The sequence below is a fragment of the Pteronotus mesoamericanus genome, unplaced genomic scaffold (genome assembly GCF_021234165.1).
Source record: "Pteronotus mesoamericanus isolate MK-2021 breed Mesoamerican mustached bat unplaced genomic scaffold, CSHL_Meso_final contig_246, whole genome shotgun sequence".
Taxonomy (NCBI): Eukaryota; Metazoa; Chordata; class Mammalia; order Chiroptera; family Mormoopidae; genus Pteronotus; species Pteronotus mesoamericanus.
Genome location: NW_026555104.1, coordinates 1,448,340 through 1,469,245, shown reverse-complemented (window position 1 = coordinate 1,469,245; position 20,906 = coordinate 1,448,340). Strand labels below are relative to the sequence as shown.

Genomic DNA, 20,906 nt, shown 5'->3' with positions numbered 1-20,906 from the left:
CGCCCTAACCCCTAGAACCCCTGAGTATGTTGTGTTATGTAGCAAAACGGACCCTGCAGATACAATTAAAGTTATGCACTTACAGAGAGTATCCTGAATCATCTGGATGTGCCCAATGTAATCACATGAGCCCTAAAGGCAGAGAAATTTCTCCAGCTGGAGTCAGAGATGCAGCCAAACAGGAAGTAAGAGATGTGGTGGGAGGGCAAGTCAGAGAGATTCCAAGGGAGAGAAGGATTCGATGTGCCACAGATGACTCTGAGATGGAAGAGTCATGCACAAGAACTGGAGACTAGGTAATATTCAGAAATGGATCATTTGAAAAGACCAGAGCATCATTTTATAGATTTTAGTTTGTGAGTTTTCACCATCTATCCTCTAAATAGTTTTTATAGTGTATGCAAATGACTCTGTTCCACTTTTTCCCAGCTTCCAGACACTGTTCCCAGCAAGTGCCCCAGGAGTAGGCAGAATGAAGACAGGCGTACTGTTTTTTCTCTGTGCCAATTCTGCAGGCGTCCATGAAACAGGCACTGTTATACATGCCACCTGGAGAGAATGAGGCACTGAGAGTTGGCTAGGACTGCCCGCTCCTGGATCCCCTAACTTGTGTACCTTCACTAAACCTTATCACAGAACTGACGTATTAATGAGGAGAATAAAGTTATTTGCTAAATAGCGAGAGGTATGTTTTGTTGACAAACAGCCCTGAGGCCGTAGGTCCTAGAGCATGTTTAACCACAATCCAGTCTTCTGATGAATTTATCTACGTGAATCTTATTGGGATTTTAGGCTTTAGTCTAACATTAACAATTCTAATTTCTAATATTTCTTATGCCAAGAATTGTGTTGAAAGGTAAACATTAAGGAAACCTGGGGAAAATCTTATGTCTTAGTATCACATTTTCAAAAATATCACCTTTTTCTATTAATGAAATAAATTCCCCTTTATCAGACTCCATCATATAAAATAAAATATCTGGGATTGGTTTCCAAGCTTTCCAGTGTGTATATCTGATGGTGGTGAGTGGGAAAGTGGGATGTAGATGAAACAAGTTGATCTTTATCTGATTAAGCTGGTAAGTAATGGAGCTGGATGATAGGGAATTCATTATACTATTCTCTCTACCTAAGTAAATATTTGACATTTTCTGCAATAGAAAATTAAATTAAAAAAAAAAAAGATTTCAGTACTAATTCAAACCTCAAAACAGTTTCATGGAAATGAAGAAAAATACTGGGAAGACATAGGGGATAAGGTGACAGAAATAACCTTTGGCTCAAAATATCTCAGTTATTTAATATTATTGATTACTATATATTATATAAAAAATAATTCAAAATAATCAGGTGGATAGATAATTTGGTGAAACACTGTGTTATTGACATAAATATAACAGATGATATCTACTGGCTCCGTGAAGAAAATTCTCCTAAAAGCTTTTAAAAATTCGAGAGATGTTTGCTTTGCCTTTGACTACATGATCTTCTCATTGAAAAAAGAAAGCCACACTACTGGATGAATCATAACCACTATTTACTCATCAGATACTTACTGAGCACCCACCATGTGCAAAGAGTGGGGCTAGGCGCTAGGGGCCATAAAAAGAATCTAGAACAGTATTTTTGTCTTCAGGGAGTTTAGGGTTTTGGAAAAGCAAGTGGATTCAACATTATTTTCTTCATCTTTAAAACAAAAACAAAAAAAGCAAATTGCAGGATCTTGCTTAGGATCAGTAGACAATTGGTATCATGGCTCCAATCTAGCTGCATTTACAGCACATTAATTGATGCTCATATTGTTCAATTAAATAAAGAAGAGTTTAGCTCTGGCTGGTGTGGCTCAGTGGTTTGAGTGTCAGCCTGTGAACCAAATGGGTTACTGGTTCAATTCCCAGTCAGGGCACATGTCTGAGTTGCAGTCCAAGCCCCCAGTGGGGAGGCATGTGAGAGGCAATCACACATTGATGCTTCTCTCCCTCTCTTTCCCCCTCCCTCCCCCTCTCTCTAAATTTAAAAAAAAATTTTTACAAGACTTTATTGTACTTATTCTATTGTACTTAAGAATGTGCAAAGGGTACAATGATTTTTCAACATCTGAAGTAACAATAACATTTAAAAGTTTCTACTCTACTCACATACCCTAAGCTGCTTGTTCCCTGCAGAGCCTATAAAGCCTCTTGCATAAGCTCTTTCTTAAGCTCCACTCATCACCTAAAAAATACCTCAAGGCACTTATGATGAGCCAGATGTACTAGGCACAGAGGCTAGAGCAGCAATTAATACAAGCAAAAATCTCTCCCCTAATGGAGCTTATATTCTGGTTTTTGACATGTCTCCCCAATCTTCCACTGTGGACTCCTAAACAGATCTATGTGGTGGAAACTGCCGTAAACCCACATCCTGCCTCTGACTATCCCCTCTCCAACACAAGAACTGGGGGCTAACTCGCATACCTCTGCTTCTCTAGCACCCACCACAGCATGTAGGAGAAACTTAAATAATATCAAAACAGTTTTTAACAGTTTAAGCTTTAGAAATCTGGAAGATTAATTTATACAAAATGCTAATCCCCTAGTAACTCCAAGTCACTAAAGCATTATTGCACATTAGGTTCATTTTTATTAAACTAAGAATATACAACAGTATGTTAACATAGAAAGTAGTTTTCTATTCTCAGTTTAATACCTATTTAGCTAAAAAGTTTTCAAGATATTAAACCATTAATGCTTGCTTACACATTAGGTCTTACATTTTTTTAAATGAAGCCCAAAACTGACACACTCTATTAACTTATGTCAATAAGTTTAATACCATGGTGATGAATATAAACACACCAAAACACTAGAACAAGTACTAAACATGTCATTCTCATAACTTTTTCTTCTAGATGTTAAGTGCAAGCATTTTTTTTCAGGCACTCTAGTAAATAAACCAGCTGTCTCTGCCCAAAATAACTATGGTTCAAAAGTAGCAATGGCTTTGACTCTCCTATCTCCACTCCCTGACTGGATTACTTCTTATACAACAAGCAGAGGTTGAAATCAACTTCAAGAAGTCAGCCAATTTTCTGTGTCAAATACCATTTGAAATGAACTGGCGACTGACAAAGGATTAGAACTATTTTCTTTCTACAAATATTGTTATCATGTTATTCCTTTTAAATAATACGCTTTTAATAAGTGATAGTCTAGTCTTTTAAACTTCTCTGTCTTATTCACATCTTGCTAAAACAAGTCTATCAGTAGAAAGGACTGGGAGGTTATGTTATTCAAAGGACACAAGAAGAAATCAGGCACTTGAAAACTTTTTGAGGATGATCATGACATTAAGCAGGGCTAAACACCACCCTGTACTTCCACTTACAGGTCCACATTAGACAACTTCCTTGCAGAAACTGCTTGCTGCCAAATGTAACCTTCAATACTTAAAATAAGTAACAGCCCAATAAACCTTTGATATTTCTGCTCTCTTCTCTCCCTTTAACCTCTCCAATTTCATTAGCAGGCTTTACCTTGGGAGGTGACTGCTGCAGCTTGTTGGCACTTCCTGAATGCTGCAGTCTTAGAGCCCGCGGGATAAATTCGGGTGCCAGTGGATTCAACACATATGTCTTCTTCAGTTCTAAAGCCTCTAGCTGAGCTTTGATCTGTTCAAAAGTGATTCCGTGTAGGCTATTATTTTCATGACATAGGGCAATAAACCGCTCCCAAAATTTCCTACAGAAAAGATTTAGAAGATCAGTTTATAATTTCAGTGGGTGAAAACACAGAAATGAACATAAGCAACTAAAGATTATTTCAAATTTCTTCCCCCAACCCTAACTCCTCAGGTCCAATATTCACCTATGATTCAGAAATAAATAATCTTCCCACTACATCACAAAACTTCAGAAGTTGATTCTGAAATGAGAGTCATGTCTAGTGTTGTGGAGCATACAAAGTATGCTCTCAATTTATTTTGGTTGATCAATCATAAGCAACATGGTCAATGTTCAACTATCCACACTAACCTAGAATAACAGTTTTTGTTATACACATAAGTAAAGATTTCACAATGACTTATTTTATAGAAGATTTGCACTTCTAGGCATACTTATCTATACATATATATTATATACACATGTACAAATCATATGTATACACACATATACATTACACACATACACATGCAAACACGCACATGAAGATTAAACTAATTTGAATTATGGGGCCAAAGTAACCTGGTGCTGGATGACAAAGAAAGGTCAACTCAGGACATAAATCTAAGCCACAAAGTAGATAAACACCCTCATAAGGATTCTTAAGAAATAACTAGCTACTCCTGTATTTTTCTCTTACTTAACAGATGTTTGTCACAAGCACAAGTTATAACATCAACTGAGTTAAATTAATTATGGAAAATACAGGAAATTAAAATGTTAATTTTAATATTGATTTTTCATTTCCTAATCAAATAAATAAATACTAAAGAAGAAAAATACATTCAAAACTTGTTGCAGTTGTATATTGTTGCTCCTAAAGGTTTGGAAATTGATCTCCAATGTAAATAGAATATTAAATACATATTACAAAAAAGACAACATATAAAAAGTTTAAAATTTTTAAATGACTGTTATAAATATGCATACCTATCTTTAATATGAGGTTCAAATAATGTTTTATTATGCTATAAAAGATATGTGATACGGATTCTTCCCAAGTTGGCATCCTTGTGTCCAGGTGGACAGCAGGTAATCAAGATGGCTTCAAGAAGCATAAATGAAAAGGTTTATATTATAAAAGTTAGTATGTGAATGGGAATTGGGTTATTAATATATTCATAAAACTTTGCAGTTTAATTTCAAACTATGTGTCTCTTACACATGCCTTCTACCGTCTTTCCTAATTTTTTAAAGATGAATTTTAAAAAAAGGGGACCAGAAAAAACTTCAGGCCTATATGCCAACAATAGGAAAAGTAAAAATGCTACAAGGTATCATTACATATTCCTGACAGTAAGACAAAAAGGCTAACAAGATAGTCATTCAGTTATAGGAAGGGTGTGTTGCTAAGAAATGCACACTAACGGACTCATCTGAAGGAATCAAGTTTTTTTCTCATAGTCTAATAGCTAAGGAAGGACTATCTTTGATATAGCAGTCAGGATATAAAATCCATATACTTTCCCACCCTTTTTATTTAAAAAGGCATGCTATTCAACTGTACAAATATTTACCAACACAATTCTACTACATGTTCTTTTCAAAATGAAGTTTTTTTTGGTGTAACTGACAAAGTATCAGTTTCATAGAGTGGCATTGCATATTTGTGTTAAACTTAAAGACACAGCAAAACAACAAGAGCGCGGATTGGCTTTTACTCTAGCTCAGTTTTTAATATCAATTTCTTACAACATATTTTCATGTTCAGCTTACGTAACAGAAATGCTAGAACCTGCTCTATTTTCAAGCTCCCTTTGAAAACTCCACACCTTGTTCCTGTACTGCCCTCACTGACCTCAACTGCACTGAACAGTGGAAGCAACCTTCAAACAACCTCCACTGAACAAGAAGCTAGTAGCTCCCCGGACAGCCTCTGTCTACAAGACCCCAGGGATCTCAAAGAAGCAGCCTTTGAGCTACAGGTCGCCATTTCAGAAGTTAACTCTAAACATTTACTGTAAGTTAATCAAGCTAAACTAGTTCTGAAAGTAACCTAAAATTTCCATTTGAAATCTCCCTTCTCTTTTAATTGCCCCATTGATACAGCAAAATGGCCAAGAGCAAGGATTCTAGAGGAAGACTGCTTGGGTTTCAGTATGGCTGTCATTCACTCAGTAGCTGTGGAACTTAAGGCAAATTACTTAACCTCTCTTTGTACCTCGGTTTTCTCATGTGTGAAATAGGGCACCAACAGTATTATCATCATACTTTATTATTGAAGTATTGTATTATTGAAATAAATAAGTTCTTTATTATTGACAGTGTTATTATGTATTATTGAAAAGACTTCATTTTTAAACTTTTCAGAGAACCTTACTTTTTCTTTAAAAAATTATTAGTTTTAAAACTAAAAATGTGCCTTTTTTCTCGCTTTGTGAAAGCTCTTTCAAAGACTATTCACACTGACCTTGAACTCCCCAATACTTAATGAAATATTATGTATGGCATTATAAGGCATTTCTGAACAGTAATTGGAAGATCACTTGAGAATTTTGTCTATACTCAAAATAAGAATAAGAATTCACCAACTTGGTCCTGGCAGGGTAGGTCAGTCAGTTAGAGCATCATCCTGATTCGCTAAGTTGCGGGTGCAACCCCCTAGGTCAGGGCACATACAAGAACCAGCCAATGAGTGCATAAATAAGCGGAACGACAAACTGGTGTTTTCTCACTACCCCCCCTCACCCCTTTCCTCTCTCTCAAATCAATCAATCAATAAACAAAAAAGAATTCACCACTACTCTTATTTAAAGGCTTCACAATTCTCAGCCCCCTCCCTAAAATGTGAACATACTATATTAACAGTTTTTTCTAGTAATGTTGGTTAGAGAACCCAAGTGTATGTCTCTACATTATAAGTATTTCAAAGGACATAACCTTACTTTTAATCACTACATGAATACAAAATTTGGTTTTGTTTTTAGGCTTGTAGGATCATTGATAAAACACTGAAAAATCACTAGATGTCCTTAAGTCACAGGGAGAAAGTGTGTGTGTGTGTATGTGTACAGACACATATACGCAATCTCTACACATACGTGAAATGTTTATATCACAGAGTAAATGCAATTTGCAAAAAAAGAAATTCTGCTAAAAGGAAGACCTTCCCCAGACACTTTGAGGAAAGGTATGACTCCCCATTCAGTGCAGGTCTGTCCGTACATTTATCAATTCTGGGAAACGCAGGGTAACCCAGTGAGAAGAGTTTGGGTTTTGAAGTTAATCTGACATCCGTTTGAAGGAACCACTTAATAGCTATGTGATCCTGGCAGTAATTTCAGCTCTCCGAATCAGGCTGCCCATTTAAAATGCAAATAAAATACCCACACTGGAGGGTTATTTGGACGACTGAACAAGGCAAAGTGTGCAAAACACTTAACCTAGCACCTGGCACAGAGAAAGCTATCAATAAACAGCAGGTATTATATTAATAGTTGTAGGTTTGGCAAGTGGGGGAGGGGAAGTTCACTATATTCATTTCAGGTTAATAGAAAAATTCTATTTAAAAGTACTTTACAACAAAAAGATTATATAACTAGTTGCCTTCTAAACTGGTAGTGGATACACAGTAATTATTCTTTGAAAATGTGATCAATGTTTGGAAATATCAGTTTTTGAAAATACTGAATGGACATAAGGGAGGGACTGTTTCTGATTAACTCAAACTACAAAAAATGCATGCCTCCATTTTTATAATACCTAAGAATCACTATGTGATTCTTACATAAGAATCATTAGAAAGATGAAAGCATAAATATCCATAAGCCTCAACTACCAGCTCTTGGGTTAGAGCCATGATCAAACAGTCCAAGTAACATAGATAATCAACATTCCCATTTAGCTATGGGTCACATGATACAATATATTTACCTCTCTGAAAATATTTTGCTTAGCTTACAAATTAATTTGCAGTCCTTGGCACACCCCAGGTCAGCAGTAAGAAATTAGCAACCAGTGGAGCTGGCTTAAAGTTACAGATTAGCCCTGGGTAATTCTGACAACATGGTCTCAGAGCCATTCACCGTTTTGCTCTGAGAAAGTAATGGCTTATGTTAGAGGAGGGGCGAAAATGCTGATCTCATGCAATTCACAGTACTCTACAGAAAGGGATAAAGTTTAAAAAAAAAATTCATGTTGGTAATGCTTGGAGTTATTTATAAGGAGAGTCCAAAACTAGTGTGGCTTGAACTATTATTTTACCTATTCATTCCCCCAGTGGTTTCTAGTTAAATACAAGTTGTCCTATTTTACACATATGTTTTTATCCATTAAATTCTAATCAAACTGTATGCGTTCTCACATTTATCAAATGATAAACAGAAACAAAAATGGTAAAATATCACAGCAACATTCTATGCAAATATACTTTCAATAAACAGTAAAGTGACCAACTTCCAGTCAAGATGGAGGCGTAGGTAGACACGCTTCACCTCCTCGTGCAACCACAGAAAGAATTACAACTAGATCTCAAAACAAAAACACCAGAACTGTAAGAAAATCAAACTGAATGGAAGTCCAACAACCAAGGATTTAAAGAAGCTGCACTCATCCAGACAGGTAGGAGGGGCAGTGTTGTGTAGACAGGAAGCGAGGCATATAGAGGCAGCAGCGGGACATATATGCCACATTCCTGTGTGGTGGATAAAAATCGAGAGGGGTATGTCAGGAGCAAGCGATCCCAGTCACAGACCAGACTGCACAGCCCAGGGCTCCAGGGCCAGGAAGATAAATCCCCATCACTTTTGGCTATAAAAATCAGTGGGGGTTGGGACGGTGGGAGAAACTGACAGATTTTCAGGAGACTCAGCTTATAGGGCTCCCATGAACTTAGAAGATATGCAAACCCACCCACTCTGGGATTCACCACCAGGTAGCAGCTGGAAGGGCACCAGTTGCATACTGGAAGTGGGTGAAGCGACCGGAAATGGAGTGAGTGTTGGGCAAACCTCCAGAAGAGCCAGGCGGCAGCACTGTCCCTTCTCTGAGCACGCCCGCCCTCCCCCCGACAGCCACAAAGCAGTGAAGCAGGCTGCCCTGCCCTAGTGATCACCTAAGTCTCAGCCCCACAAAATGTACAGGTATCTTTTCTACAATAGGCCACTCTACTAAGGCAGGGAATCAAAGCAGCTTTAACTAATACACAGAAACAAATTGAGGAGGCTGACAAACTGAGGAGACAGAAATATGGCCCAAATAAAAGAACAGAATAAAACCCCCAGAAAAAGAACAAATAAAATGGAGATAGCTAACCTATCAGATTCGGGGTTCAAAACAATAGTGATCAGGGTGCTCAAAGCACTCACTGAGTATTAGCAACAACATGAAGAAATGAAGGTTACACTAAGTAAAATAAAGAAAAATCTACAGGGAACCCTCAGTGGAGGGGAGGAAGCCGGGATTCAAATCAACGATTTGGAACATAAGGAAGAAATAAGCATTCAACAAGAACAGCAAGAATAAAAAAAGAATTAAAAAAAAAAAAAGAGGCTAGTATAAGGACCCTCTGGGGCACCTTCAAACATATGAACATCTGAATCATGGAAATCCAGAAGAAGAAGGGAAAAGCAAGAAATTGAAAACTTATTTGGAAAAATAAAGAAAACTTCCCTAACTTGGTGAAGGAAATTGACACACAAGTCCAACAAACACAAGAGAGTCCAAAACAAGTTGGACCCAAACAGGACTGTACCAAGACATACTGTAATTAAAATGACAAAGGTTAAAGATAAAGAGAGAAGTTTAAAAGCAGCAAGAGAAAAGCAGAGTTACCTATAAAGGAATTCCCACACGACTGTCAGCTGATTTCTCAAAAGAAACTCTGCAGGCAAGAAGTATTTAAAGTCAAGTCAAGAAAAGCAAGGACCTACAACCAAGATTGCTCTATCCAGAAAACCTATTATTTAGAATAGAAGGGCATACAAAGTGCTTCCCAGATAAGGTAAAGCTAAAGGAGTACATCATCACTAAGCCCTTATTATATGAAATGTTAAAGGGACTTATCTAAGAAAAATAAGATGATCAAAACTATGAACATTAAAATGGCAACAAATTCACAACTATCAACAACTGAATCTAAAAAAAACAAAACAAACAACCAGAACAGGAATACAATTATAGATATGGAGATCATTTGGAGGGTTATCAGCTAGGAGGGGGAAGGGGGAACATAGGGGAAAAGGTGCAGGGATTAAGAAGCATAATTAGTAAAATAGACGGGGGGAGGTTAAGAATAGTATAGAAAATGGAGAAGCCAAAGAACTTACATGCACGACCCACGGACATGAATTAATGGTGGGGGATTGCTAGAGGGAAGAGGAGTACTGGGCAGAGGGTGGGGCAAGGGGGAAAACTGGGACAACTGTAATAGAAAAATCATTACAATATATTTAAAAAATAAAAAATAAAATAAGCAATAAAGTAACTAAAGTAGAATTCTCAGGAGGGAGGCCAAATTAATATGCTCAGTTGTATACATTTGTAACTTGAAGTTAATATATTCCCTTCCCCAATTTTTTTGTCATTAATGGTTAAAAATGAATGAAATCTGTTTTTAAATAATTAAAAATATTTTACAACAGAATTTGTTAGCTATATAGAGTCATAAACCATTCAAGTTTTTTTTTAAACATTGTTTTTCATAATGTAACTATAAATTAAAGCTCCACTTGACTCCTTTTTAATGGTCTTCCCCTTATAAAGAATATTAACTTCTTTTAGAGTCTTAAATTCTAATACATGGAGCTTACTGTTAAAGATCCCAAATCGTTTCCCTTTCCATAAAATACTTTTTTCCTGTTTCAGGAAAAAAAAAGACAATAAAACACTGCCATATCTATATTGCAACAGAAAACCTGGTTTAAAGTGGCCGCTTCCTAACAGTTCTGTTTACTTTAATTCTAACATATCAAAAAGGAATATTTGGAACTGTCAACATCTCTTTCTACTATTCTGAACTCATTTGACAGGTACTACAGTACTTATAAAATTGTAAGTAATCCTAGCATATTTCTTTCTTTTTCACAAAAGACTATTACAAATTTCTATTTTACTGGTTTTTCGTTAATATTAACATAGTTTTTAAGTACTGCAAAGGCCAAGTCTTATATGGCTGGCTTCAAGCTGGTAATGGTAAAATCTCTATTAACTGGTATAAATCAAAAGTTTATACAGAAATTCTTAGTTTACGTTGGTATTTTAAGTAGAAATAGTCCCTACAACTACAATCTAAGCAATACTAACAATGCTATCCAAAGGTAAGAAGCAACAACTTGTAAAACCCCTGATTTTCAAAGCCTCTGGATTAACCAGACAAGAATTACTGACATTGAGAAGCCTTGAGAGAAAATGAGTGGAGAAGGAAATTCATCAAAAACCGGCTAAAGCAATAACGAAGGGGAAAAAATGCAGCATCAATATAAAATGTCATTTCCATGAAAGAGACACACAGATACAACACCCCGCAGGGGCCCTGGCGTTAGCTCTTTCCTCTCTCGGGGGCACTTTTACCCCAGGGATGTGCGCAGCTCACTCCCTCACCTGCGCTGCCAGCTTCTCAGTGAGGCCCACTCTGACTGCACTGTGACAGTCACAAACCAACCAGCCCTCCTCACCCATCGCTCCAAATTCCCTTAATGTTATATTTCTTTTCCATTGAACTTACCATGTAAAATGTGACATTGTATCTTATTTTATGAGGGGGGGACTCTAAAAATTGGAATATGTTCGTAAAAAATTGTATATTTATTCTTACGTTTAAACTTCAGTCACTTTCAAAGTACTCTCCATTTCAATATACCTTTCAAGACTTTTTTCCACTGCTCAAAATAGTTTTTGAACTCTTTGATTTTGATGTCTATTAGTGCTTCTACCATTTTTTGTTTCACTTCTCTACGTGGGCAAAACATTTACTTTTGAAGACTTTTTTCATGCGAGGAAATAAAAAAAAGGTCGCTCAGGGCAAGACTGAGTGAATAGGGAGGGCTGGGCATGGGGTCACACCGTTTTTGGTCAAAAACTGCTGAGCATTCAGACAGTGTGGGCAGGTGTGCTCACAAATCACCCATCAGGAAATAGGCAAACACGCTGAAAGAATCTTCAAAAAAATTCACTGAAGCGGAAGCCAAACACAGCCTCTCACAATGCCAGCTGGTGCACTGATACAGATGGGTTCCTAGGACACTCACATAGCAGGGGAAGTCTGTACTATAAGGGGCCCACCCTCCAGAAAATAATTCTTTATTTTTTGGGGGGGACCCCCTCATAGTCAATCTTCTCCTCCCCAATAAAATGTAAGCCCCACAAAGGCAAAGATTTTCGTCTATTTTGTTCACTGATCTATCCTCAGTAGCTAGAAGAGCGCCTCGAACATAGTAAGCACCCTGGAACGAACCCGTTGGGTGACAACCGCATGAATGCATGCATAATCACACTTGTAATACACTCGAAGCAGTATGTTTTTGTGTTCCCTCGGCTAAAACTAAACTGGATTTTAATTAGCCAAAAGGTCATATAAATAAATGTACACATAGGTATGCAAATTGCTCTACATTTGGCCCTTCAAAGTCTCAATCGGTAATTACCTGCATCTTCCGATAGAGCACAGGGCAATGGGATCACCCACCACGGCGACGAGGGATTGTGCTCTGGTGATGGCAGTGTTGAGGAGTTTGTAGTTGGATAAAAAACCATAATCTAAGTCTTCTGTGGAATCTTCCAGCAGTTGCTCTTTCTTTTTAATTGGTGTCTGTTTATGTTTACACGTATGCCTTGTACGTACTGTGCTAAGAAACAAAACTCTAAATTGCTTTCCTATTAAAAAAAATTAAAAAGAAGACTTAAGATTTGTTACTCTGAACCACTGATAAAAGCATTTCATTTTTTTAAATGTTATTACTAAATGACAGTTATGGGCAAGGATGTGGGGAAACTGGACCTCATGCAGTACAGGTGAGAATGTACAATGGTATATAAAATACTATGAAAAATATGGCAGTTCCTCAAGAAAGTGAACATAGAATTAACATATGATCCTGCAATTCCACTTCTGGAAATCTACCCAAAAGATCTGAAAGCAGGAACTCAGATATCTGTACTCCCATGTCCACAATAGCTACCAGGTGAAAGCAACCTAAGAGTCCATCAGCAGATGAACAGATAAACGAATAATAATAATATACATATTATTTAGCCTTAAAAAGGGAAGAAATTCAGACACATGCTACAACATGTATGAACCTTGAAGACATTATGCTAAGTGAAATAAGCCAGGCACAAAAGGATAAATAACGCATAACTGCATTTACATTAGGTGTGTGGGGCAGTCAAATTCATAGACAAAAAGTACGATAGTGGTTGCCAGGGGTTGGGAGAAGTGTGGTGGAATGAACACATAAAAACGGTTAAAAGGGAAAATTTATTTTTAAAAATTTTGGTATTATTGCTGAAACCAACCTTAGTGATTATCTATTCCAAGGTCCCACTCAATACTTTCTTTGAAGTAGGGTCATCTAGCCTCTCGCTGGCCAAGGCCGACACAGCTGATTCCATAAGGAAGGCTTAGAGAGTCTAGTTTGTACAACATTTTTTTAATGCTCCTTCTTAAAATAATATATTTATTCCCTCAGTCTATGACAGATCTCCAAATATTTGAATATAGTTTTCATGTCAGTCTTTAGTCTTCTTTTTTCTAAGCCTAAAAATCCTAGTTCTCTCAACCATTCCTGACACCCATGTGGAAGTTTCTAGACCATTAATTACATCTCCTTTGTGTGTTTCCTAGTTTACTAGTAATATTCCTTCTAAAATACACTCAAATTCAGGGTGATCTGGGCAATACATGGTATAGTAAAGCTATTTTTCTCCCCATGATTTAGAAATTGTATTACTCTAACTATTGCATATTACCATGAAACCTAAGATTGTACTGGGCTTTTTTAGCATTTACATCATAGTGTTGTTTCCTATAGTTAAAAGCACAAGTTTTATAGCAACTTGTTGCTGGTAACTATATTCCCTTAGGAAAGTCTATAGATGAAAAACCAGCTGTGCCTTTAAAAATGCATTTAAACCAAACTTGCCTGACAGGTACAAGTGTGTAAATATCTTTATAACAAACTAGTCCTCAGATACAGTATAACAACAATAAGCACTGTATGCTATAAATATCATGTGTGGCACTTATACAATTATAGTTGTTGAAAAAGTTAATGTGTTCATACTTCTTTTATTTGGATACAAAAATTTAAGGAACATGTAAATGAGCTCAACCTTTAATTGACAAATTTGGCATTAAGGAACTTGATAGGAAATGAAGACATAATTACTTGTCCAGGAAAGAGATCTTGAGAATTAGAACTCCAATGTACACACACTTTAAGACTTAAACATCTGAATAACTGAGTTCATTTCAGTTAATACTCACCTTGAACATTTAGCACCCTTTCTACATTAACATCAGATAATCTCTTTTTTCGAAGTTCAGCACGTATCCTGAACACTTGATCAGCATATGGCGTCACCACACCGATGCTGCCATCATCTAACTTCCCCCACGCTACTGGCCACTTCCTCCTTAACTCTTCCACGCGTTCCACCACTTCAAATACCTTTAAACAAACACACATGTACATAATGAAGGATTCCATTTCAGCAAATGTCATTTTAAAATTACCTGGAAATGAGAAGAATGCTTTGTTTTTATGAACACAGTAAGAATAAAAATACTCTATTTACATTTCAAACAGTAAACTTTACAGTAATGCACCCAGTGAAAACATGAAAATCAGAGACAATGTAATTGGCAGTTGGCCCCCACCCTTTACCCAGTCTCCTCCATTCTTAAGTGGGGAGAGGTACAAGTTCCTGTGTAGGAAGGAGGACAGGGATATGGCCATAACACTGGCAATCCCATCAAGGGAAACAGAGTCTCAACATTCCCAGTGGTTCTCACTCCACTCTCTCCAGATCAGGCCAATGAAACTAACCAATCAACTAGAAGATTACTAGAGTGCGCCCACCATTAAGTCTCAGCAAGCAGTACAAGGTCTAGCACAGCCCCTCCCCCATAGATATAACTAAGCAGAGCAGCCAACAGCAGGCACCAAACCACTGCTGGGACTAAGACAAATTTGGATCAGAGAAACAGACTTTCAGAATTCACTGTCATCTAGTGGTACAAGTTTGCCCAAACCATTTCATTAACCTTGCAATAAAGTAACAGCATATTTTACCCAACTGAATGTTTCAGATGCCACTTATTGGGTTTTTCATGTAGTTCAATCTATTTTAATTCAATGAATTGATCAAACAATTTCAATGCTTAGTGCAGTGGGAAATACAATGATTAGTAAGGAAGAAAAAAAATTTTTAATGTCTTTTAAATATGTCACTTATTAATTTACTAGTTGTTAATAATATCTACTTAAATTTACAGTATCACATACGCTTAATAACATTTGACAGTTTTTATTCCTTTCAAGAACTTAAGGACTATTGGCTAAGATGCAGTCCCTACTTCCAGATACAAATTCAATGAATGAGAGTCAACCTATTGTTAGGATGATATAACAGCAAATGCATCAAATATACAGACTGTCCGAGAATTCTCAAGAGCAAACTGGACTGAAGACATGGTGCTCTCACTATAATGAACAAGAAAGGTGGGTCTGAGTCTACCATAATGAGGAACAAAGCAAAGCTGTATTTATTCACTTGGTTAGACATGGGGGTAGATGAAAGTAGGGGAGACACCTCTGCTACCCCTCCATAGACAGAGTTTCTATCCCTAAGCAACACATAACCATTTCTCTACTTCATCCTTCTGCTCACACCCTTATAGTCTGGCAGTATAAAACTGCAGTCAAAATACACGATCCTGAAATGGGGAAACCTCTCTTCCAGACAGGCGTCTAAAAAGGTGGTCAAAATTAGCAAGCAATCACTGAAAGCCTCTGGAGATTAATCAAAGAGCTTTTAAGAAGTTGGGAAGCACTTACTCTATCCAATAAAACCTCCAGAATCTCAGAAGAGTGAGAGGCCAGGGCACACAACTAGGGACCGTACCCACCCCCCACAACTCTCTCTACAGATGGGCACTTCCCATCTCCCCCAGCTCCCTGGGGTGAAAGAGCTATTCCAGGTGGGTTTGGCGGCTGGCTAACAGCACAGCTCCCACTTTCCACAGCTCTGGCTGCAGAAGGCCTATACTGAACAGCTAGCAGCAACTGGGTGGTGCCTGTTCCCTCACCCTAATCTCCTGTTATGTAGGAAGGGTCTGAGTGGGACAGTGGGCAAAGACAGCGGTCTCCCTTCCCCACATAGGATACATTGTAGGAGAGCTGATCCACTGGGCTTTGCAGCCAAGTGACAGTTGCCATTTCCCCCAGCTTCCTGGGACAGAAGACCTATTCTGGGTAGATTCAGCAGTCAGTGAATATCAGCAGATCCCAACCTCCCCAGCTCGAGGTTGCAGAAGATCGACACTGGGCAGTGGCAGCAGGGGGACGGCAGCACCTGGACGGCGGCACAGAGTGCACACAGCGTAACACACGCAGAGCTCTTGGTGCACAGGGCTGGTGTGGCTGGGACAGCTGGTGAACAGCCAGCTCCCTTCCTCCTACAGCAACTGCTCCGTAAGTTTCACCCCCGAAGAGGGTCAGAGTAAGCCTCACAACCTTGCAACACTGACTCTGCCAAGAAGTCCACTTCAATTGGATCACACTGTGGGCAATTTATGCCCCAGGGAGATGGATTCTAAAGTAATTGAAATAAAAATTTCACTATAGGGCCTAAACAGTAGATCCAAAACTGATAGAAGAACAAATTAGCAAATGCCAAGATAGAGATTATGCAAGCTGAAGGAGAAAAATGAAAAGAGCCTCTGAGAAATGGAAAACACCATTAAGCTCATCAACATATATATAATGGGAGAACCCAAAGAAAAGACAGAAGGAACATAAAAATATTCAGACAAATGATGGCTAAAAATTTTACAAATCTAATGAAAACATTAATCTACACATCAAACTCAGTGACCTTCAAGTAAAATAACTGCAAGGAGATCCACACCTAGACCTATTATAGTCTACGTGTTGGAAGTCAAAGACAAAAATAAAATCTGAACACAGCGAAATAAAAACAACCTATCACTTATAAAAGAAACTCCAATAAGATCAACAGATAACTTCTCATTAAAAACACTGAGGGTTATCAGTGGGGACAGGGAGAGGGGAGAATGGGGGAAAAGGTACAGGAATAAGAAGCATAATTGGTAGGCACAAAATAGACAGGGGGAGGTTAAGAATAGTATAGGAAATGGAGAAGCCAAAGAACTTATATGTACGACCCATGAACATGAACTAAGGGCAGGGGATTCTGATGGGGGGAGGGGTACAGGGCGGAGGGGAATAAAGGGGAGAAAAAAATGGAACAACTGTAATAGCATAATCAATAAAATATACCAAAAAAACCCCACTGAAGGCAATAAAGCAGTAGGAAAGCATATTTCAATGTGCTGAAACAAATAACTCAACTAATAACCTAATATGCAGCAAACCTACCTTTCAAATAGTGAGAACAAAATAAAGATGTTCCCACCCTAGCCGGGCAGCTCAGTTATTTGGAGCATCATCCGGTACACCAAAAGGTAGTGGATCTGATTCCTGGTCAGGGCACATACCTAGGCTGCAGGTTCAATCCCCAGTCGGGGCATGTATGGGAGGCAACTGATTGCTCTTTCTTTCTCACATCAGTGTTTATGTCTCTGTCTCTGTCTGTCTCTCTCCCTTCCTCTCTCTATAAAATCAATACACATATCCTCAGGTGAGGAATAAAAATAGATAAATAAATAAAAATTAAATCTAAAAATAAATAAAATAAAGATGTTCCCAGTTAAACAAAAACTAAAAGAATTCCTTACTAGCAGATCAGCTCTAAAAGAAATACTAAAGGAAGTTCTTCAGGCTGAAAGCAAGTGACATCAGACAGTAATTCAAATCCACACAAACAAAGCACACTGGTAAAAGTAATATGTGGTTAATTATAAAGGACAGTATAATGGTATATTTCTTTGCCTTATTGGTCTTAACTGGTTTTAATAGCACTACATACTAATATACTAATATACTAATAACATGTATATAATTGTACTATTGGTCTACAACATATAGGAATATAATATATTTGGCAATAAAAGCACAAAGAAGGTGAGTGAAAACTGACACCAGATGATAACCCAAATCTACAGAAAGAAGCAAAAAGAGTAAATAAGAAGGTTAATACAGCAAACTCTATAAATATCTACTTGCCCCCTTCCTTCTCTCAAAATCCTTAAAAGGCATAAATTATATAATTATAACAATGTATTGTTGAGTTGTTATATGTATTATAAAAAATAATAGCACAAAAAGGAAGAGAAGGAATAGATAAATGTAGAAGTACAGTTTCCATATCTCATTGGAAATAAGTTACTTTAGCTCTGACCACGGTGGCTCAGTGGGTTGGGCATCATCCCACAATGCAAAAGGTCACCAGTTCGATTCCCAGTCAGGGCACACGCTTGGGTTGCAGGTCAGCTCCCAGGATTGGGGTGTGCGACAGGCAACCACACACTGATGTATCTCTCCCTCTCTTTCTCCCTCCCTTCCCCCTCTCTAAAAATAAATAAATAAAATCTTTAAAAAAAATAGATTGATACTGTAAGCCCTAGAGAAACCACTAAGAAAACAACTAAAAAAATAGTTAATAATAATTAAAGGAATTAAAACTTGACACTAAAAAAATGCACTCAATGCAAACAGTGATATTAAAGGAGAAACAAAGGGTCAAAAAGCACAAAACATGGAAAACAAATGATCATTAAACGTAAATAAGACAATTCAATCAAAAGACAGTTATTTTTCGACTGGGTTTAAAATAAGAAACATGAAAACACGATGCAATGATGTGGTCTACAGGAGATTTTATTTGGATTCAAAGGTAGAAATTAAAGGATGAAAGTAAAAGGATGGAAAAAATATGCCATGCAAAGAGAAACTATTAGTTAGCTGGAGTAGCTATACTAATATTAGACAAATTAACTTTAAAACCAAAAAAAAATGTTACCAGAAACAAAGGGAGACATTTTATAATGAAAAAAGGGCAACACACTAGGAAGATATTAAGACTCTAAATATATGAAACAACGAACTACAGAGTGAGGCACATGTGAGGCAAAAACCATGTTCTCTTCTCTGCCACAGGTTCCATCATACCTCATGGACTCATTTTTTAGTATCTATACAACTCTGTCTACTCCTCACTTATTCTACCATCCTTACTTGTTTCCATACCTCCTCTCTTCATACTGAATTTCTCAAGGTTAAGAACTGAGTCTTGTGCTTAGTATTTAAATTCTGCCCCCTCTCCTACTTGGTATTATAGATGAGACTATTTCATTATTGTGGGCTATGAGTTCAGTCAGAATCAAGAAAAAAAAGAATGATCTTTCTCACTCTTTCATTCTACCATATTAAGCAAATCAAAGACACAAATTCAGGTGATAGACAAACACATGATCTAAAACAAAATGCATGTTCCCTAAACAAAGGACAATTAGACACAGCTAAAGTGCTATGAGTATTCAGCTCCAGGTTCTTTCATTTTTCTTTTTCATTTCAGTCTCTGTTCTAAGTTCCTTATGACTGTAAGTCTGTGTGAGACCAAATTATTTTCATAATAATGAAATCTAAACCATTCTCAAATCTTATAATGTCCTCCTAAATTTTAATCAGAACTTTTATAAAAGAAAAAAAGCTCTAGAACAGTGATTTTCAAAAGGTGTGCTACAATAATTTCTAAAACCTGCAATACCTAACTATTTGGTCAGAAGCACTGATCTCTTTTCCCTTGAACTGTCAAATAAAAAAATAACAACAGCCAACACAACTGTCTAATGTGAATCAAAATTATAACTATTTTTTAGATTGACAAAATATATTTTTTTGGCTGTCCTGCAGAATTTTAATAATTAGTTTATGTGTGCCATGAGATGAGAAAGGTTGAAAATCACTGCTCTACTACGCAAAATAGATCTGAGTTTCACCTGTAAATGCTCTACTCTCTAGATAAGTCCAGAGTTTCTAAAAACATTTTACTGTCCAAACCTGTCTACCCTGGTATTCAAAACTTGGAAAATCTTGCCTATAAACCAAAGAGCATCTACTCCCGCCCAAACAATACCTGCATCCCCTCTATCAGCCCCAGTGAACAAGGATCAGGTTTTGACCCTTGCAGAAAGAGCTCCTGGGGCTATATGTCTCACAGTTTTTCACTGGAGTAATTCATAGGGCTGAGGAGAGTGAATGACCAACCATACTCTGGTGGTGAAGTTTAAGGTGGCTTCAAATTTCTCTAAAGTTACATGTTTAGTATTTAAAATTCACACAACTCTTATCTCCGTGTTTTAAATATGAAAAATATTTCCTCCCCCCAAAAAATGTTTAGTAAAATTGACAATTCAGAATGATGCTCCTTATTTGCCCCGCAGTTTGTAGGTTTCCTGGGAAACACACCATGTCACCATGAAGGAACAAGAGCCCAGGCTGAGAAGCGGAGCCTCTGGCGTGGCTCGCCAAGCCCCTCAGGGTCATGGCCGACCTCAGCTCTGAATCCTGGGGTCGCAGCAGGGCCCCCAAACCTTCTGGGTTTCAGGCCTGCTTCTCCCTGTCAGCACTACCCCCTACGACAGCCCGTTTCATAGTTTCCAGACCAGTGGTTTCCAACCTGAGTGTAAAGTAATAAAGGAGGCCCTAGAGTTATTTGTCAATATTCAAACATTTAAAGAAAAGTTTACCTTTCTTAAATTTAAATGACACAGACTAACTAAAATGTCAAGTTTCTTTGCTTTTGGCTAGGATTTTATCAAGTGGGTACTATTGATTTTCTTGGACTAACTTCTAACTGCAGGCCTCTGATCAATTTTTTAAAGGAAAATTGAATTACTATTACATAATAAAAGCCATCTCTTTGAAAATAAAATGAGTGAAGCACAGGAATCCAAGAACAAAGGAAGGCAGATATGATAGACCAAGAACTAGTCGCCCAGTGACCAACCACGTACACCGCTAACCCCAGGCTTCCTGAAGTCCTAATCGCCACTCTCTGTGATGACTAGAACTTATCCAAAGGGTCTCTGGCCTGCTGGCCCCTAAAGACTTCACCAGGTGTT

At 37.6% G+C, this 20,906-nt stretch overlaps 1 protein-coding gene across 7 annotated transcripts in view; it reads right to left on the bottom strand.

The window, feature by feature from the left end:
- HELZ (helicase with zinc finger) overlaps nt 1–20,906 on the bottom strand; it is a 137,644-nt gene that overhangs the window by 32,876 nt on the left and 83,862 nt on the right. For all 7 annotated transcript variants that reach the window (XM_054573059.1, XM_054573058.1, XM_054573063.1 and 4 more), the window contains 3 exons: nt 14,124–14,307; nt 12,283–12,511; nt 3,515–3,719 (listed from right to left, as the gene is read on the bottom strand). In XM_054573059.1, coding sequence (XP_054429034.1) covers nt 3,515–3,719; nt 12,283–12,511; nt 14,124–14,307 — 618 coding nt within the window. The remainder of the gene's footprint in view (nt 1–3,514; nt 3,720–12,282; nt 12,512–14,123; nt 14,308–20,906) is intronic.